The following is a 20472-nucleotide window of genomic DNA, read 5'->3' on the forward strand; positions in this document are numbered from 1 at the left end:
TTCATTTGTGTACTGTTTATAGAATTCTACAAGATCATTTTTCAGGCACTTGGCTGAAAAGTCCAGGTTTCAAGTTTTTTCTCATAATATGATGTCTTATGGCTTGTTGACAGTGGGGTTAAACATAAACTGCTAAAACTTTGATGTTTTCAGGAATTTGGGAGAGACTCAGCAGGCCGTTCCTCACATGCAACTCAGAAGTAAAACTACAGAGACTAAGCTAATAACTAAGCTAAATATCTAGATATTTAATGTGAACTGGAGGGAAGAAAGTGCATGGGATAATAAAGCAGGGTGGGGGGCGTCCAAACCTAGAGAGGAATAGGTTTAGGGTGAGAGGGGCAAGATATAAAAGAGTTGAAAAATATGATGCTGGAAAAACACAGCAGGCCAGGCAGCATCCGAGGAGCAGGTGAATCGACGTTTCGGGCATAAGCCCTTCTTCAGGAATCATTCTCCTGCTCCTCGGATGCTGCCTGGCCTGCTGTGTTTTTCCAGCATCACATTTTTCAACTCTGGTCTCCAGCATCTGCAGTCCTCACTTTCTCAAAGATTAAAAAGAGACCTAAGGGGCAACTGTTTCACACAGAGGGTGGTACGTATATGGAATGAGCTGCTAGAGGAAGTGGTGGAGGCTCATACAATTGCAACATTTAAAAGGCATCTGGATGGGTATACGAATAGGAAGGGTTGGAGGAGTATGGGTCAGGTGCTGGCAGGTGGGACTAAATTGGGTTGGGACATCTGGTCGGCATAGACGAATTGGACCGAAGGATCTGTTTCCATGCTGTACATCTCTATGACTCGAATGCATGTCTAAAAACAGTGGAAAAGGCAGGGCTTCAGACTCCTGGATAGTGGAACCAGTTCTGTCAGAGTGGAATGCATACGAACAAAGTTAATATCAACGTTCATCAGGTAGGATAACCAGTACTGTGGAAAAGGATGGAATCGAATTTGCAGGGGATTAGGCAATAAGGGGTAGAAACAAGGTGCACTGGCATAGATAGCCTTGAAGATAATACACAATAAGTTAAATTCATACAAAACATCTAAGAGATATCCAAAAGATGGAAGTATAGCATTTACGTAAATGCACAAAGTGCAGTTAATAAGGGTGTTGAACTGCAGATGCAAATAGCCATAATGAAACTAGATTTAGTGTCATTGGTGTGGACCTGGAGCAAAATACAAAGGGGAGCCTTGGATGTTTAAGTTTTCTTGGTACAGGGAATCACGAAACATAGGGAAGTAAAAATGATTAGATTAGATTAGATATAGGCCAAATGTATATCTGGAATAAAAGAATGATTAGAGTAAGATGAGGACCAATTAAGAAAAGTAGTGGGAAGTTGTGCATGCAATCAGAGGAAATGGGGAAGCGCTAAATGAATATTTTTCAACTGTATTTACAGCAGAAAAAGACAACGTTGGCGAGGAGAATACTGAGGTACAGGCTACTAAACTAGATGAGGTTCACAAGGAGGTGGCGTTAGCAATTCTGGAAAGTGTAAAAATAGGTAAGTCCCCTGGGCCGAATGGAATTTATCCTAGGATTCGAAGAGAAGTCAGAGAGGCGATTACAGAGCCTTTGGCTTTGATCTTTATGTTGTCACCGTCTACAGGAATAGTACCAAAGACTTGAGGACAGCAAAAGTTGTTCCCTTGTTCAAGAAGGAAAGAACAGACAACCCTAGTAATTATATACAAGTGAGCCTTACTTCGGTTGAGTATAAAGTGTTGGAAAAGGTTATAAATCCTATCGCTTCCAATCATTAGAAAGGAATGCGTGATTAGGGATAGTCAACATGATTTTGAAGGGTAGGTTGTACCTCACAAACCTAACAGAGTTATTTGAGGTGACCAAACACGTGGCTGAGGGTTGATGTGGTATAACTGCATTTCAGTAAGGCGTTTGATAAGGTTTCCCACAGTAGGCTACTGCACAAAATACGGAGTCATGGGATTGAGGGTGATTTAATGGTTTGGGTCAGAAATTGGCTGGCTGAAAGAAGACAGTGGTAGTTGATGGGAAATGTTCATCCTGAAATTCAGTTACTAGTGGTGTCTGGCAAGGATATGTTTTGGGTCCACTGTTGTTTGTCATTTTTATAAACAACCTGAATGAGGGCACAGAAGGATGGAATAGTAAATTTGCAGACAACATTAAGGGCGGTAGAGTTGGGGATAGTGATGAAGAATGTTGTAAGTTACAGAGGCACATAGAAAAACTGAACAGCTGGGCTGAGAGGTGGTAAATGGAGTTTAATGTGGAAAAGTGAGAGGTAATTTACTTTGGAAGGAGCAACAGGAATAAAGAATACTGGGCTAATGATAGTGTAGATGTAGTGTATCTTGGTAGTGTAGATAAACAGAGGGATCTCAGTGTCCTTGTACGAAGATCCCTGAAAGCTGCTACCAGGTTGATTAGGTTGTTAAGAAGGCATACCGTGTTAGCTTTTATTTGTAGAGGGATTGAGTTTCGGAACCATGAGGTCATGCTGCAACTGTACAACTCTGGTGAGGCCACACTCGGAGTATTACGTACAGTTCTGATCACCGCATTATAGGAAGGAGGTGGAAGCTTTGAAAAGGGTTCAGAAGAGATTTACTAGTAGGTTGCTTGGTATGGAGGGAAGGTCTTACAAGGAAAGGCTGAGGGACTTGAGGCTGTTTCCGTTAGAGAGAAGGTTGAGAGGTGACTTAATTGAGACATTTAAGATAATCAGAGGGTTAGATAAGGTGGGCAAGACAATCCTTTTTCTTGGAACAGTAGTAGACTCACCAACCTTAAGGGCATTTAAATGGTTACTGGAAGACACATGGACAAAAATGGAATATAGTGTAGATTAGATGGCTTCAGATTGGTTTCACAGGTCGGTGCAACATCGGGGGCTGAAGGGCCTGTACTGTGCTGTAATGTTCTCTGTTCTAGATAATGTATTATACGAAAAAAAAATCCTCAAGGGATCAAAGATAAAATCTATTTGGTTGAAGCTTGAAAACAATAAAGCAGCTCTTTGTTTATAAGCCAAAGAATGGCAAAGAGTTAAAGGAGCAGACTTGCAAAGAAATAAGATTCAGGAAGTATACAGCTGTGAGATTGGAGACCTCAACTGTGTCAAAACTGAATGGGATAGCAGTTGTGAAAGGGAAAGGGAATACAACCAAAGCCAGGGTTTCATGGATAAAGGAGCTGGAGAGTCAAATGAAGCAGAAAAAAAAGAGGGTAGAAAAGCATTACCTTTAATAAAAGGTAAAATCAAAGGTAAATATCAAATGGAGAAATAAAAAGATGTCACGAGGGTAGATTGGTGGCTAATACAAAGGAAACCCAAAATTCTTCTCGGAGCACATTAGCACTAACAGTGGCTAGAGGATTGTTAAGGGACCGCATGAGACAACTATTGGATGGGCATTATGAATGGTTGAAGTATTATTTAGGAAAATGACTTTGCCAAAACCATGCTAAATTTAGTAGTCTTGTTATATTTAATATAACAAGATATTTAATAGAGAAGCTGCAAATGCTTCAGTGGACAGCTGGGATACATCCTCTAAGGTGCCAAGGGAATCGGAATATAAATTATGAAGTTGCTGGCCATAATCTCAAAGTCTCCTTGGAGATCAGTCTGGTGTCAAAGGATTGGATGACTATAAGTACGTCACATTCTGTTCAAAGGGAAAAAAAAGGATAAATGGAGACATGACATGGTCTACATGAAATCTCAGTTTAATCTAAATGGTGAGAAACATATGGAAACGATAAGATGGTCTTATACCAACAATCATTTGGACAAATGTGGACTAAAAGAATAGATTTATTTAAGACAAACCAGGTTCGACTAACATGATTAGAGTTTCTGGATATAAAATATCCTAAAAGGATAGAAGAGAGAGTAAAAGTTGTGGTGAATGGCTGTTTTTCAGATCAGCAAGAGATTTGCACAGGCACTGACAGCTTGATACAAGCACCGCTGATGTCTCAGATTTCTACTTAGATTTGGACTTTGGAGCAAAGGACACAATTGCAAAGTCTGCAAAATACATGCAATTTTGATGCATAGTAAACAATGAAGAAACAAAAAGCTAATGTAAAATGGCAAATCATTTCCAAATTAACATGCCTATGAATTAATCTCTAAAATCTAATTTCACTGTTGATCCACTTCTTATCCTCTTGAAAAGTTGTTATAAAATTAAGACTTTTATTCTTGCTACTTTCGATTTTCAACCATGTGTAAATCAGAAATGCTATTACATACATTTATGTAACACAGTGGTTCAGTAATTAGCACTGCTGCCTCACAACACTCAGGACACAGATTCAATTCTAGCCTCGGGCAATTGTCTATGTGGAGTTTGCACATTCTTCCTGTCCACATGGGTTTCCTCTGGGCGTTCCGGTTTCCTCCCACAGTCCAAAGCTGTGCAGGTAGGTGGAATGACCGTGCAAAATTGCCCAAAGTCTCTAGGGATGTGTAAGTTAGGTGAATTAGCCATGAGAAATGCAGGGTTACACGAATGGGGGCGCGCTTTGGTGTGGACTTGTTGGGCCGAGCGACCTGTTTCCACACTGTAGGGACTCTATGATTCTACGATATGAACATAAAATATTTCCTCTTTTTCTTTACTGCCATCCAGGTTCAGAAGTGAGATTTTCTCTTTAATAATAAATTGCAAGTACCGAGGTTGCAATGTTTCTCCTTGAAGGAACTGAACAAGTGACTTTGCTTACTCAGAGTAAAAAGAGGAGGATTGTAATCCTGTACAGAAAGGCTAAAAACCACAACAGGTCTGGCAGGTTTAGCTTCCACAGCTTCTCCTTTCTTTACCAAACAGGAAAGCCGTTGCCCGTTTTGCTTCAAAGCAGAATATCTGAAAGCAAGAATGTAAAGCATTGTTAAATTATACATTTAACACAAAAATAAATTACCAATCAGCTGTTAAAAAAAATAATAAAACAACTGTCATGTTCATTATAAATTACATTCACAGCTTCAGATTAATCTAATTTCTTTTGACAGAACTAATGTGCAGCCTGCACCCATACATCCAATTTCTCTGTTGTGTAGTTTTGAGGCACAATCCAAGCAAGATTCTACCTTTGCGTTTCCAATAATCATTAAATCAAGCTCCCTAAAGTACTTTGGAATACTTTTGAAAAGGTGACTGAACCTGTGTTGTATAATCCTATATTAAAAAGCAAAATTTTTTTTAAATTTAGTCAAATTCAATACAACCAGTATTAGGCTATCCCACAACTGCATTAGATGCTTGATGAATATCAGATCATCTGCAATACATATTTCAGGAACAATAATCTGGAGACAGTTTCAGAAGTTGTAATTTGAATAATCTTGAAAACTATTCCAAAATCCATTCTTTAAATGATAATTTTAGCTATAATAATGCCCAGACAGAAAAATTAATAAATATGGTCTAATCGCACTTTTTTTTTTTAAAAAAAAGTGTGACAAAAAGCTAAGCTTTCCAAAATCATGATTGTGCACATAATGTTTCGAGGGAAAAGGCTCAAGAACATGTATTCCAAATTCCCTGGACTAAACATGACCAAACTAAGAAAAGAAAGGAGGGAGGGGTGATAGCATTGACAAATGGTCTAATGGTCCTGGAGGTAGACAAAAGACCAAATCAATTTGGCTAAACAACAGAGCTCCATTACAATACTGTATTTATTCTATACCAACACATGGAACAGAAAGGGTTAATAAGGATAAGGTAAATGACATTGGATATATGGTCTTCCAAAAAGGGAGGGGGCTGGTCAGCTCAGTCAGCTGAACAACTGGCGCTCTTTCTATACCTCTGCTCTCACCTAAGGCATGGTGACCCGCAGGTTAAAATTATCACCAGCTGTCTCTCTCTAACAGAAGAATAGGCCTATGGTGGTAAAACTATGACAACTTTACCAATAACCTCCCATTTTACCTCATTCCTAACAAGGTGGGGGGAATCCATTAAAACTCAGGTCTATAATTCTAAATGATGCAGGGATTCCAATTCATAATAAAAGGTAAAAAATGAAAGACTTTTTATATGTAAAACCGTACTTTAATATATCAAAGTGGCAAATAGATCTGCAGAGTCAGAAATGCAAAATATCTATAGCAGTGCCAAAAATAATAAGTATCAACTTACATTGGAGGAGTCTGCATAATGTTTCCTCTAAATTTCTTCAGAGTACTTTCCAGATCATCCTTTGTTATGTGATCTAGTTAATGGAAAAATAAAACACTCAAACTCTTTGTGCCAAAGAAGTGAGAAAAGTTATTATCCAAAGACTACTTCAGTTCAGAATAATCAAAATTGTATCACTTTTAAAATATGTTTTGAATAGTACAGACTCTTGTCCAGCACAAAAACAACTTACTGCCACACGCATCCCAAATATTTAGTTGGTAGTTTAATGGATTAGCATAGTGCACTTTCATCACTTGGTTGGAACCTAGCCTTACTGATGTGGTGAGTAACCTTTTACGTTTCTTTTGTTACATAGCTGAAACAAGTCTAGTGGATAAACTCTATTCCTTGATAGCACAGTACTACGAATTTCCCTTTGAAAAAGGGAGGAGTACTGGCATTAGACTGTCAAAAATTCCATTGGAGGGATTAAATCACAGTAAGTACTGGGAACTCCTTTAATTTAGGAGGACATAGACACACTTGTGGAAATGTAGTTAAGTATGAGATCACGTATTATGTTCATTCTTCTTGCCAGAATGTATATTACATGGTAACATTTTAAAAAGGGTGCAAGAAAATAGGTCTGAGGATTCCTGTGTGCTAACTGTTGAAGGTGAAAAGACACTTCTACTCTGGGCAACATAGAGACAAGTACAAAAGCAATTGACGATAAATTATACAAAGTGAGTTCAGCTCCAGCTGTGTTCCAATTCTGGGCACAACCCTGCAGGAAGACATGAAGGCATTTTGGAGAAGGTCCAGAAAAGTTTATTAGAACTGTTTGAGGGATGAAATTTAGTTTTGTGGATGAACTAGGAAACTAAGGTTGTTCTCCCTAGAGGAGGAAAAACTATGAGGAGATTTGATAGATGTATTTAAAACTACAAATTAGTTGAAGTTAATAAAATGTTAATAACCAGATGGCATAGATGTATGCGGACACAGTGCAGAGATTCATCCCAAAGAAAAGAAAGATTATCCAGGGAGGGGTTCGACAGCCATAGCTGTCAGGAAATGTATCAAAGAAAAAGAGAGACCCGATAAAGTGGCCAAGAGCACTGGGAAATCAGAAGATTGGGAAGACTACAAAAACCGAGGATAACAAAGAGAGAAGGAAGGGGAGGATCAAATATGAAGGTAAGCTAGCCAGTAATATTAGAAATGATAGTAAAAGTTTCTTTCAATATATAAGAAATAAATGGGAGGCAGAAGTAGAAATTGAGCCGCTTCAAATTGATGCTGGAAGGCTAGTGCTGGGAGATAAGGAAATAGCTGAAGAACTTAGTAAGTACTTTGTGTCAGTCTTCAGTGGAAGACAGGAGTAATATCCCAACAAAGGAGAGTCAGGGAGCAGAGTTGAGTATGGTAGCCATTACAAAAGAAGAAGTGCTAGAAAAGCTAAAAAAGGTCTAAAAATCGATAAATCTCCCGGCACCGATGGGCTACATCCTAGAGTTCTGAGAGAGGTGGCTGAGGAAATAGCAGAGGCGCTGGGTGTCAACTTTCAGAAGTCACTGGAGTCAGGGAAAGTCCCAGATGATTGGAAAAATACTGTTGTAACCCCCTTGTTCAAGAAAGGATCAAGACACAACATGGAAAATTATCGGCCGATTAGCCTAACCTCAGTTGTAGGTAAAATTCCAGAATCCATTGTTAAGGATGAGATTTCTAAATTCTTGGAAGTGCAGGGTGGGATTAGAACAAGTCAGCATGGACTTAGTAAGGGGAGGTTGGGTCTGACAAACCTATTCGAATTCTTTGAAGAGGTAACATGTAGGTTAGACCAGGGAAACTCAATGGATGTTATCTAGACTTCCAAAAGGCCTTTGATAAGGTGCCTAACAGGAGGCTGCTGAATAAGGTGAAGGCCTAGGATGTTCGAGGTGAACTACTGGCATGGATTGGGGATTGGTTGACTGACAGAAGGCAGAGAGTTGGGATAAAAGGTTCTTTTTCAGAATGGAAGCTGGTGACAAGTCGGGTCCTGCAGGTTTCAGTGTTGGGGCCGCAGGTGTTTACTTTATATATTCATGATCTGGATGAAAAGACTGGGGGCATTCTGGCGAAGTTCATCGATGAAACGAAGTTAGGCAGACAGGCAGGTAGTACTGAGGTGGTGGGGAGGCTGCAGAAAGATTTAGGCAGTATAGTAGAGTGGTCAAGGAAATGGCTGATTAAATTCAACATGAGCAAGTGCGAGGTCTTACACTTTGGAAAAAAGAATACAGACATGGACTTTTTTTTCTTAAAACCATGAGAAAATTCATAAAGCCAAAGTAGAAAGAGATCTGGGAGTGCTAGTCCAACATTCTCTAAAGGTTGATTCGCAGGTTGAGTCCATGATTAAGAAAGTTAATGTAATGTTGTCATTTTTCTCAAGAGGGTTGGAATATAAAAGCAGCGACATGCTTCCAAGACTTTATAAAGCTCTAGTTAAGCCCCATTTAGAATACTGTGTCCAATTTTGGGCCTCACATCTCAGAAAGGACACACTGGCACTGGAGCGTGTCCAGCAGAGATTCACACGCATGATCCATGGAATGGTAGGCCTAACATATGATGAATGGCTGAGGATCCTGGGATTGTATTCATTAAAGTTTAGAAGGTTGAGGGGAGATCTAATAGAAACTTACAAGATAATGCATGGCTTAGAAAGGGTGAATGCTGGGAAGTTGATTCAAGTTAGGCGGGAAGACTAGGACCCGTGGGCACAGCCTTAAAAATAGAGGGGGTCAATTTAGAACGGAAGTGAGGAGACACTTCTTCAGCCAGAGTGTGGTGGGCCTGTGGAATTGATTGCCATGGATCGTAGTGGAGACTGGGGTGTTGGGTGCCTTTAAGGCAGAGATTGATAAATTCTTGATCTCACACGGAATTAAGGCCCCCATGAGAGTGTGGGTAAGTGGAATTGAAACGCCCATCAGTCATGATTAAATGGCAGAGTGGACTTGATGAGTTGAATGGCCTTGCTTCCACTCCTATGTCTTATGGTCTTATTAAAAACAAATACTGGGAGATTCTAGAAATCTGAAATAAACACACAATCTTGGAGAAACTCAACAGCTCTGACTGCGTTTGTGGAGAGAGAATTGGAGTTGACATTTTGAGACCAACATGACTCTTGTTTAGAAGCGCAGATTTAAAGTCACAAGCAAAAGAACCACAAACGACAAAAAGAAACATTTTTAAATCTGAGAATGTTAAGATTTTGAATGCATTGCTTAATATGGTGTTTGCAGTGGCTACAGATTCAATTGTAGCCTTCAAAATGGAACTAAATAAATACTTCAAGGAGAGAGCATAAGAGAATAGATGTCTGGGACTGTTCTTCAAAAGAGGCAGCATTAAAATGATAGGCCTCCATCTGTGCTGCATTATTCTAATGATTATGATTACTGGGACAGAACAATGAAATCACTCTCCTTTGGCATCAAAGAATACCTGCATCAATATTGCTCAACACTTCTTTTTCACTCCCTAAAGACAGAAAACAAATGGATCCATTCAACAGCTACAAAATACCTAGCCTTAAAAGGGATTTGTGAAAATTTCCACACTTTCTCAGTTGTTAAAGAAAGTAAGTTGGAATTTCTACAGAGATTCCTCTTTATTGCTATTTAGATAATTTCTTGAGGCATCTGGCAAAACTGCAGCAGGAAATTGAATAAACATCACAGAAACTTTTGCCCAGTAAGCAATGTGGAACTGAGTACCACAAAAATAGTAAGATCATAGTCTCTACAATGATCAATGCAAAATTATTTCAGCCAGGATTGTAACAGACACTTACAATTAGCATCAACATGCAACCCCACATCCACTTCCATCTTACCCAAGAACAATCAACTAAGGTTGATCCTTCTGACATATGTAGCTGTAACTAATGAAGTCAAATGAGGGCATGGTGAGGCTTCAAATTCAAATAACATACCAGTACTCAGTTATGAAAAGCATGAAGGGGTTCAACACCCTCGGCACTTGCTAAGTCATACAATTTGCTACTTTCAAGGATGGGGTGTGGAGAAATTAAGGCACGGTCACAATTAGTCCATTTTGATAATTCATATATCAAAGATCAAGTAAGAAAATGATATTTAAACTAATTTATGTTTGCAATTAATGCTTTCAGATGGAAAAACACAATATTCTTTATTCTACAATGTCTATACCCACTCCAAGAAAAGAAAGCTGCAATCGCTAGAGGGGATGTTAAGTCCACTGCAAAGCAGAGCTAACACAAAGAAACACACTTTCAGCAAGGGGCTGGTGCAGAAGTTCAACTAAGTACACAGAACTGAACAGCTCCATTCCAAAAGAATCAGCATAGCACTTTTATTTAGAATTGTCAACTCATGTTTGCTTCTCCTCTGAAGCAGATGAGGATATACTAAAGATACTAATGAAACAATCTTAAGTTTGAACTATTTTGTAACTATGACTGGGAACAAAAGAAGGCACTTTACTTCACAGTCATTACTTTTAGTATAGACAAATGCAACAACCAATTTTAATCAAGTCCCACAATGAGATGAATTATCAATAAATCTGTTTCGTAATGTTGGTGGAGCAAAATTCCTGATATTACATGCAAGAGTGGCATGAGATTGTTTATTTCACAAACAGACAGCTCTGTTGGATAGGGCAATACAACCCCCTTGATAGACCACTGATGCACCAGCCCAGGTTATTTACTAGGCGCCAATTGAGTGCAACTTGAACCAAAAACCTTCTGTCTCAGAAGTGAACGCACTAAACTAGAGCCAGGATCCAATATTTTAAAATGAAAACCAAAAAAATCTGCAGATACTGTACAGAGAGAAAACAAATTGCTGGAAAAACTCAGCAGGTCAGGCAGCATCTGTGGAGAGAAATCAGTTAATGTTTTGGATCGAGTGACTATTCCTTCCTCAGGTCACTTCACCTGACTGTGCAGCAGCGCTCTGAAAGCTTGTGATTTCAAGTAAACCTGTTAAACTATAACCTGGAGTCATGTGACTTCTGACTTTGTCCAATATTTTAAATGCTGCTGAAAGTACATTGCCAAAAGTATTGCATTATCAAGTTTCATATTGTGTAGAAAATTCATCTGGAAGAGAATTATTAAAACAAGATTGCTAAAAGCTTTCTTACCATATGATTGCACTTCTGTCACTGTCCCTAGAGCATCAAATGTGTCTGTGGCCTTTCCAAATTCCCCAACTGTTGTATATTTCTGTAAATAAATTGGATAACTAAATTTGACAAGATTGCATTGCCAGACATAACCAAAAGCATAAATTCAAGGTAAATTACTATTTTTATTTCTATTAAATTGTCACATTTGTAGATATTGTCTCGACCCAAATATTTTCACCATCCACTTTCTTTTGCAGCATGTCTTTCGTTGAAACAAAAAATGACTGCTTGCTGCTTATCGTAGTCTGTGAAAACTAGTAGGGAGCCAGCGACCGCATTAGCAAAAATGGATCATGAATCTATCTGGTTGAATTTGACACTTGATTATTTATCACTCCCTCCAGCCTAAACTGCCAGCTGATTTGTTAAATAATTAAAGGGACTAATATTACTGTGAATTACAGAAATGAAACCATATTAATTTGATTTTGTGAATTATTAAATAGCTGATTGTAGCCACTACAGAAACAACTTATAATAAAATGGAAAAAGAATGAGCAGTTTCTGTGCTATGAATGATTATTCTGAGGATTTTAATGTTGGAATGGAAAAACAAGCAATTTGTTAACATTTCCCTGGTAGCCTCCAAGACATTATATCCCATACTTGATTGAGGGTGAATGGACATTCATGAACTTCCAAAGTTTTCAGCAAAGCTCGTAAGACTTGATATATGGTTCAAGGTGAATTTATGTAAATTTCCTATTATGCTGGCTTCTGTCTTTAAAATATGCTGTGCCTGACATGTAAACAACTGGCAGCAAACCACCTGCAAGGCCAGATGTTAGACAGGGTTGGAGTCAAATTGTTACCCCAGCTGTCATGTAGCATATTATCACACAATGCCAGTGACTGGCCCATGGAGGTTTAAGCATATTTATCAAAAACTGCTCACTATTCTGTGTCAATAAAGCAAAACTTTAATGATAATTAAATGCAATGTCATTACTACAAATTACTGGTTTACTTACAACTTTGTTTCCCAGCTTAAAATGTTTTAAAGCACCATTCCAAGTCACAACCTCCCATAAATGAATTCAGAATTGAAATATGTCACTATGGTAGTTCAAGTTAATTTTCATCCTACAAAATTTATTTTGCAACAGCAGAAAAAAAAGGAGAGAATTAAAAGCCTTTCGCAATTGTAGAAGTTAAGATTAGATTAGATTAGATTCCCTACAGTGTGGAAACAGGCCCTTTGGCCCAACCAGTCCACACCGACCCGCTGAAGAGTAAACCCATCCAGACCCATTTCCCTTTACACTTTGGGCAATTTAGTATGGCCAATCCACCTGACCTACACATCTTTGGACTGTGGGTGGAAACCGGAGCACCCGGAGGAAACCTACGCAGACACAGGGAGAATATGCAAACTCCACACAGACAGTTGCCCGAGGCAGGAATCAAACCTTGGATCCTGGTGATGTGAGGCAGCAATGCTAACCAATGAGCCATTGTGCCACCCCTTGTGAAGTTAAAAAGGATATTTGATTGAATATTACAAGAATAGAAAAAAAATCAGATTCCTGATGTGAAGAAAAATATTTTCCATTTTCCCTTTAACTTTTCAGCTGCAAGCTCACAGTCTTACTAATGAACAGAAACAGGCTTATTTCCATACATTTGCATCTTGCTCAGAGCTAATCTCAATTCATTTCTATGCAACCTCTCATTCTCCCCTCCTTTTCTGAAACTAGAGGGCACCAAGTCCAGGCAAAAAAAATCAAAACATAGATACCTAGTGCTGAAGCTTAACACTTGGTTCTCTGGGCCATTAACCAGTTGTACCATCTCACCATTTCCCAGCACGGTTCATGGACACCGTCCTCTTTCACCTTTCCTCCACGCAAGTGGGCATCACTGAATAAATCAGTCTCATTTCACGAGTACTTTCAGAACAATTTCCACACAACTTAAGCCCTTCAGGACTTCACTTTGGACTCAAGGACATTTGTGTCTTGCGGATTCTTTTGCCAGATTGCCTTGGCTGCACTTCTCATGCATTTACATAGAATGTCTCTTAGCTTATATTCTTAGTACAGACCTTGAGGCTGCCAAACTTCTAACCTGCATTGTTTTTTAGTACAAAGGATTGTCAGCCATGATTAAAGGTTGCCAGCCTCTTTGGTGTCCATTGCTCTTCAATGCAGAGGGCAAAGCCACTATTCAGATCACTACACAGTTAGAGGGGGTGGGTATGTTACTGCATGGCTCTGGGCCCAGTCAATGTCACACCTGCAGTACATGCGAGCAGCTTACATAAAAAACATAGTACATATAATTCAAGCTGATGGCAATGTCTGAAAGTCAAAGGGGACCAACGCTCAAAAAGGAACCTTGATCAGTCAGGGGCTGCTGCCATACTCGATCCAGGAGATTGTCTGATCTCAGTCCCCATGGATGGCCACAATCAGATAGACACTTAGTCCAACCACATCTGGAGATCAGTGTCCTTGCAGTACGGGGCTGGGCCATACTCAGTTGGTCGGGACTGTCCTTCAAAGTGAGCGAATGTCACTCCTACAGGTTTGGCTATTAAAATGTTAAGGGGAGAGACATGCAGTGTGAGGAAAGGTGGGAATTCTCTTCCCCATATTTTATGTAGGTTCGTTCAATCTGCACCAGTACAGTTAAAACACTGTTAGTTACCTAAAAGTGTAGAAAATGTCCTGATATAATGAATCTACAAAAAAAAACCCTCGGAAAACTTTGATCAGGTAACCTCCATTCTATCAACCACCTCAGTCCAAGGAAAGTGCTAGAAAACTTCAATTATGCGATGTCATATCTATTTTGCAAGAACCGCTCACCAACATTTAAATTAAGATTCTGCTAAGTTTACTTAGTTCCAGACCTGATCACAGATTTAATCCAGATATGACCACAAGACACAAGAATTGTTCTCAGTTTCATTGTATTATTCTATACTGATGAGTTATTTTAGTATCAGTTGGTGGCTCAGTGATTAGCACTGCTGCCTCACAGCACAAGGATCCTAGGTTCAATTCCATCCTCAGGCGACTGTTTGTGCGGAGTTTGCACATTCTCTCCATATCTGCATGGGTTTCCTCTGGGTGCTCCGGTTTCCTCCCACAGTCCAAAGATGTGCAGGCCAGGTGAATTGGCCATGTTAAATTGCCCATAGTGTTAGCATTAGTCAGAGGAGGTGTGGTTTGCTCTTCAGAGGGTCGGTGTGGTTTTGTTGGGCCGAAGGGCCTGTTTCCACACTGTAGGGAATCTAATCTTCTATTAAGAGAGAGAGTAGCTAACCTTAACATCAAGACAACACTTAAGTCCAGCATAAAGCAGTCCAAGCAAAAATAAGATCAACTGAGTCAAAAGAAAACTCTCCAGTGGCTGGAGTCATTGCTGTCAAAAGAGTGATGAGTATAGTTAGAGGCCAATCATTACTGCTCCAAACCTTGCCAGAGTTCCTTAGGTGAAATGTCCTTGGTCCAAAGATCCAGCATGTTTCTAGCAGTCTTTCTTTCATAAAGATTGGGAATCTGACATTTGCTGACAACTTCACAATATGCTGTGCACATTTTCTGATAGTTAGCCAGCAGCTTGCAGCAGGGTGTGAATGTCAAGCTTGAGCGAAAAGGTAGAAAAACTTTACACCACATAAATGGTGGGCAACAGCCATTTCAAAAGCAAGACCAGTTATTTCTCCCTGAATTCGAACAGCATCACAATTAATTCACTGTCATTCAAACAAGAACAAGTGACCAGTAACAATACTACAGAAACAGCGCAAAGATAGTGTTCTGTAATGGGTGTACTACCTTAAACGTTTTAATTCAAGTCAGAGTGTGATACACGTCCATTATTCACCTGAGGAAAAAGCGAGGACTGCAGATGCTGGAGATCAGAGCTGAAAAATGTGTTGCTGGAAAAGTGCAGCAGGTCAGGCAGCATCCAAGGAGCAGGATGCTGCCTGACCTGCTGCGCTTTTCCAGCAACACATTTTTCAGCATTATTCACCTGAACAGGTTCTGTCATAACAAAATTAATTAAACTTTACATAATCCAGGACAGAACAATTTCATTTGCTAAAAGACTCTCACTATATCATACTTATTGTGTGACTGCAGAACGGGACACATCACCTAGAAGAAAAAACTTCAAAAAACTTAAATTTGTCATCTCCCTTTACCTCTGCATCTTCCACTACCAAGAGATACAGAAGCAACAATATTGCAAAAACATTAAGACCGCCAGGTTCCTTTCCAAATCATTCACCAGTCTTGTTTGACAAACAGGAGAAAGTGAGGTCTGCAGATGCTGGAGATCAAAGTTGAAACTTTATTGCTGGAACAGCACAGCAGGTCAGGCAGCATCCAGGGAACAGGAGATTCGACGTTTCGGGCACAGGCCCTTCTTCAGGAATGAGCAGAGAGTGTTCAGCAGGAGAAGATAAAAGGTAGGGAGGAGGGACTTGGAGGAGGGGAGTTGGAAATGTGATAGGTGGAAAGAGGTCAAGGTGAGGGTGATAGGTCGGAGTAGGGTGGAGGCGGAGAGGTCAAGAAGAAGACTGCAGGTCAGGAAGGCGGTGCCGGGCTGGAAGGATCCGGCTGAGACAAGGTGGGGGGAGGGGGGATGAAGAAACTGGTGAAGTCCAAGTTCATCCCCTGCGGTTGGAGGGTTCCCAGTCGGAAGATAAGACGCTCCTCCTCCGACCGTCGGGTTGTTGTGGTTTGGCGGTGGATGAGTCCAATGACCTGCATATCCTCGGTGGAGTGGGAGGGGGAGTTGAAATGCTGTGCCACAGGTTGGTTGGGTTGGTTCGTCCGGGTGGCCCAGAGGTGCTCCCTGAATCGCTCCGCAAGTAGGCGGCCTGTCTCCCCAATATAGAGGAGGCCACACCGGCTGCAGCGGATGCAGTAGATGATGTGGGTGGAGGTGCAGGTGAATCTGTGGCGGATATGGAAGTTTCCCTTGGGGCCTTGGAGAGAAGTGAGGGGGGAGGTGTGGGCGCAAGTGTTGCACCTCCTGCGGTTGCAAGGGAAGGTGCCGGGAGTGGTGGTTGGGTCGGTGGGGGGTGTGGATCTGACAAGGGAGTCGCGGAGGGAGTGGTCTCTACGGAAAGCTGATAGGGGAGGGGAGGGAAATATATCCTTGGTGCTGGGGTCTGTTTGGAGGTGGCGGAAGTGACGGCGGATGATGCGCTGTACATGGAGATTGGTGGGGTGGTAGGTGAGGACCAGTGGGGTTCTGTCCTGGTGGCGGTTGGAGGGGCGGGGCTCAAGGGCGGAGGAGCGGGAAGTGGAGGAGATGCGGTGGAGGGCACCGTCGACCACGTCGGGGGGGAAATTGCGGTCCTTGAAGAAGGAGGCCATCTGTGTTGTACGTATTTTGAACTGGTCCTCCTGGGAGCAGATGCGGCGGAGACGAAGGAATTGGGAGAATGGGATGGCGTTTTTACAGGGGGCAGGATGGGAGGAGGTGTAGTCCAGGTAGCTGTGGGAGTCGGTAGGTTTGTAGTAGATGTCCGTGTTGATTCGGTCGCCTGAGACCGAATTTTGTTTGACAAACACCACCACTTCATTACTGGGACAGGTACAACATGCCAGAATTTTGATAACCATTGCCATTGTAGAATCACCGTCATATCATAACTGCAGTGATACAAGAATCAACTGCTAGCCTCGGAAAATAACAACAAGCAATAAATGAAACCTGGTCAATATCAATACATCCCATGACTTGAAAAATTCTGAAAGAATATAACACAATGTAGATTCAGGGTTTAGATTAGAGTGGTGCTGGAAAAGCACAGATCAGGCAGCATCCAAAGAGCAGGAAAATCGACATTTCGGGCAAAAGCCCTTCATCAGGAATAGGAGGCAGGGAGCCTCTGGAGGCTGCCTCTATTCCTGATGAAGGGCCTTTGCCCGAAACGTTGATTCTCCTGCTCCTCGGATGCTGCCTGACCCGCTGTGCTTTTCCAGCACTACTCTAATCTAAACTCTGGTTTCCAGCATCTGCAGTCCTCACTTTTGCCACAATGTAGTTTCACTCCATCGTAAGGTCAGAAGTAGGGATGCTCAGCACCATTCACAACTCCTCAGATACTGAATCAGTCCATGTCCAAATGCAGCCAGACCTGGATGATATCCAGAATGGCTGAAAAGTAGCAAGAAATGTGTGCCGTATAAATGGGAGACAATGACTATCTCCAAGAAGAGACAATCGAACCACTGCCCTTGACACTCAACAGCATTACCACCATAGAGTCTGCCACTATCAACATCCATTGACCAGAAACTCAATACAGATGCTACAAGAGGTCAGAGGCAAGGAAGAGTGCTGTGAGAAACTCACCTCCTGACTCCTCAAAGCCTGCCCACGATCTACAAGGCAAAAGTCGGAGTGTGATGTAATATTCCCTAACTGCCTGGATGAGTGCAGCACCACCACCAACACTCAAAAAGGTTGACACCATCCAGGACAAAGCAGCTTGCTAGATTGACGCCACATCTATAAACATTCAGTCTCTCCAACACTAATGCTCAGTAATGTTGTACGTTATCCATAAATGCCCTGAAAAAATTTGCCAAAGATCCTCAGACAGTGCCTTCTAAACCCACAACCACTACCATCTAGAGGGAAAAAGGCAGCAGATATGGAAAACCACCAATTGAAAGTTTTGCTCCAAGCCACTTGCTATCCTGACTTAGAAACGTATCACGTCTTCTTCAGTGTCTTCGGATCAAAATCCTGAGAATTCCCTTCCTTACTGCATTGTGGGTACAGCACATGGACCTCATTGGTTCAATGCCACAGCTCACCAATGCCTTCTCCAGAGCAATTAGGGATGGGTAATAAAATGCTGATTCACCTAATGATACCCAGATATGAGTGAGTATTAGAAATAAAAAGTGCGAGGCAGTTGATGACGAAGTTTTGGAAAATTGGAATTAGTCCAACAACTTGATGCCAAGAGCTCCACATTTGACAAATGCTGAAAGAAGTTCAGTTTACCACTTCAAACAATGTAAAGAATTAAATACTGCTTTCAGGGAATTTAGTTCCTTTTATAAGAAAACAGGATGTGGGACAAGTATGCAACCGAAATAGACAACTCAGTCCATTAAATCAGGTTTCTCCACATATGTCTATTCTATTATGGATTTGGCCGAAACTATCAAATCTCAAGGAAGGTAATGTGGTTGAAATTGAAGTGTGAATTAAACAATGCCATTTTTAATGAATGGATTGCCAGCAGATTCTGGAAAAATAGTTTCCCAGCAAACTATTGTTTATTGAAAAAAGGTTTGTTCACACTCCACAACAATTAAAAAATAATAAAGTTATTAATTTTAAAAGCTATCATCCAAAACCAGTGTCAATAAAAAGTTTTAAAAACATTTTTGCACTTTTTGGGAGCATTAACGTAAAATAGGGAGTATACTTATTAAAGGGATACGGGACAGACAGACCCAGGTGTGTTTAGGAACAGATCACTTAAGGTGGCAGAACAAATGGCGAAAGCATTTAAGGCATGCAGTGTCCTCAGTTTTATTGACAGAGGCAGAGAGAAGGAAAGAACAAGGAAGTGATGTTAAGTTTGCATGAGATAGTGTTAGATTTCAGCTGCAGTATTGCGTTCAGATGTTGGAAATATGTGAATGAATTGGAAAACATGTAGAAACAATTTACAAGAAAGGTTCCAGGAATGAGAAATTTCAATTGAGGATAAATTGGGACTGTTCTCCTTGGAGAGAAGGCAGCTGAGAGGAGATTTCATAGAGGTCTTGAAAATCATGAGCAGGCTGAAGACAGGAGATAAGGAGAAACCTTTTCACTCATCAAGTGGTTAGGGTATGGAATGCATTACCCTGAAGTATGGTGGGGGCAGGTTCAATTGACAGCATTGGATGATTACTTGGATAGAAATAGCGTGCAAAGATATGGGGATAAAGCAGAAAATTAGCACTTCATTATGATCGTCATTTGATGAGCTGACACTGGTATAGTGAGCTGAATGGTTTCCTACCATGCCATAACAATTCTGTCATTTTGCAACCTATTTTCTTGGACCCTCTGTTTTTATTACAGTAAGTTTTTAACATATTGTGCATTTTACAAGATGAACTGTAATACCTGACTTCTTTGGTTTCCTGTAGAATTTTTAAAAATCAACCTGTTCAGACATGTTATGGCACACGTCTGGAGCCAATGGGACTTGAATCCAGGACTTCCAGCCCAGAGCTAGGAACAGAGTCTCTTTCTCTGTTTTCTACAGGAAAAGAAAGAGTCTCTTTGTTGTAGAGGTACAGCACTCCAGGTGGGGTCTGACAAAGACTTGGTTCAACTGAAGCATAACTACTTCTCCTTTATAAAATCTGAATTTACAAAGCACACAAGTCTATTCTGACTAGTCCCTAATCAAGAACCATTTATCCAGTCAGTTGCACAAACATCCTTGGAGTAGAAAATCAACTGGTCACTTTAATAGATGGCCAGCCGTGAGATAATTTGTAAATCTATACCACTGTGTTTTGTAAATAATCATCATACTTTGATTGTTTAAAACTTACTACATCCCATGAATGAATATTACTGCCCAACTCTAACTTCCCTCGGTCTTAATTTATCCAATTGTTATAGGATACCACTTATGTTGAATTATTTTCTTTAACTGGTAATTTATTTTAATTTATTCACCTACACTGTGGAAATGAGAGAAAGAAAAACAGCTTTTCATCTCTATTTCAATTAAACCTAGTCAGTCAATGTTATAAAAAAGCTTTATAACAAAACAGATAAACAGACCTGCTTAAAGACATACATACATGTAGGAACTCATGCCTCCCAGTAAAACACTCTACAATGGGCGGTCATGTAGGGTTTATTTTATTCGACAGAACAAATAAGGTCAGATACTATCTGATCAAATCAGGTAAAATCAACATCAGTAGCTCAGAAAATATGGACTTTAACAGACCTCAAAAACACAAATTAAGTCGAAAGCTTACAGCTTAAACTTTAAGCTTCTCCCATGTAATTGGAAAATAAATTTAAATACACATAGGGGATCATAAATATGAAATAAAGTAATAAATAACTAAGTAATAGCATAAGTAA

General features: G+C 40.5%; 1 protein-coding gene across 4 annotated transcripts in view; it reads right to left on the bottom strand.

Annotated features, from left to right (window-relative positions):
• The window catches only part of trub1 (TruB pseudouridine (psi) synthase family member 1), an 85933-nt gene that overhangs the window by 11598 nt on the left and 53863 nt on the right, over window positions 1-20472 (bottom strand). For all 4 annotated transcript variants that reach the window (XM_087998849.1, XM_043712809.2, XM_043712810.2 and 1 more), the window contains 3 exons: window positions 11338-11419; window positions 6163-6235; window positions 4739-4878 (listed from right to left, as the gene is read on the bottom strand). In XM_087998849.1, the coding sequence (XP_087854975.1) occupies window positions 4739-4878; window positions 6163-6235; window positions 11338-11419 (295 nt within the window). The remainder of the gene's footprint in view (window positions 1-4738; window positions 4879-6162; window positions 6236-11337; window positions 11420-20472) is intronic.

Source organism: Chiloscyllium plagiosum, unplaced genomic scaffold (assembly GCF_037043375.1).
Source record: "Chiloscyllium plagiosum isolate Xiang-an unplaced genomic scaffold, Cpla_swu_hap1 HiC_scaffold_22, whole genome shotgun sequence".
NCBI lineage: Eukaryota > Metazoa > Chordata > Chondrichthyes > Orectolobiformes > Hemiscylliidae > Chiloscyllium > Chiloscyllium plagiosum.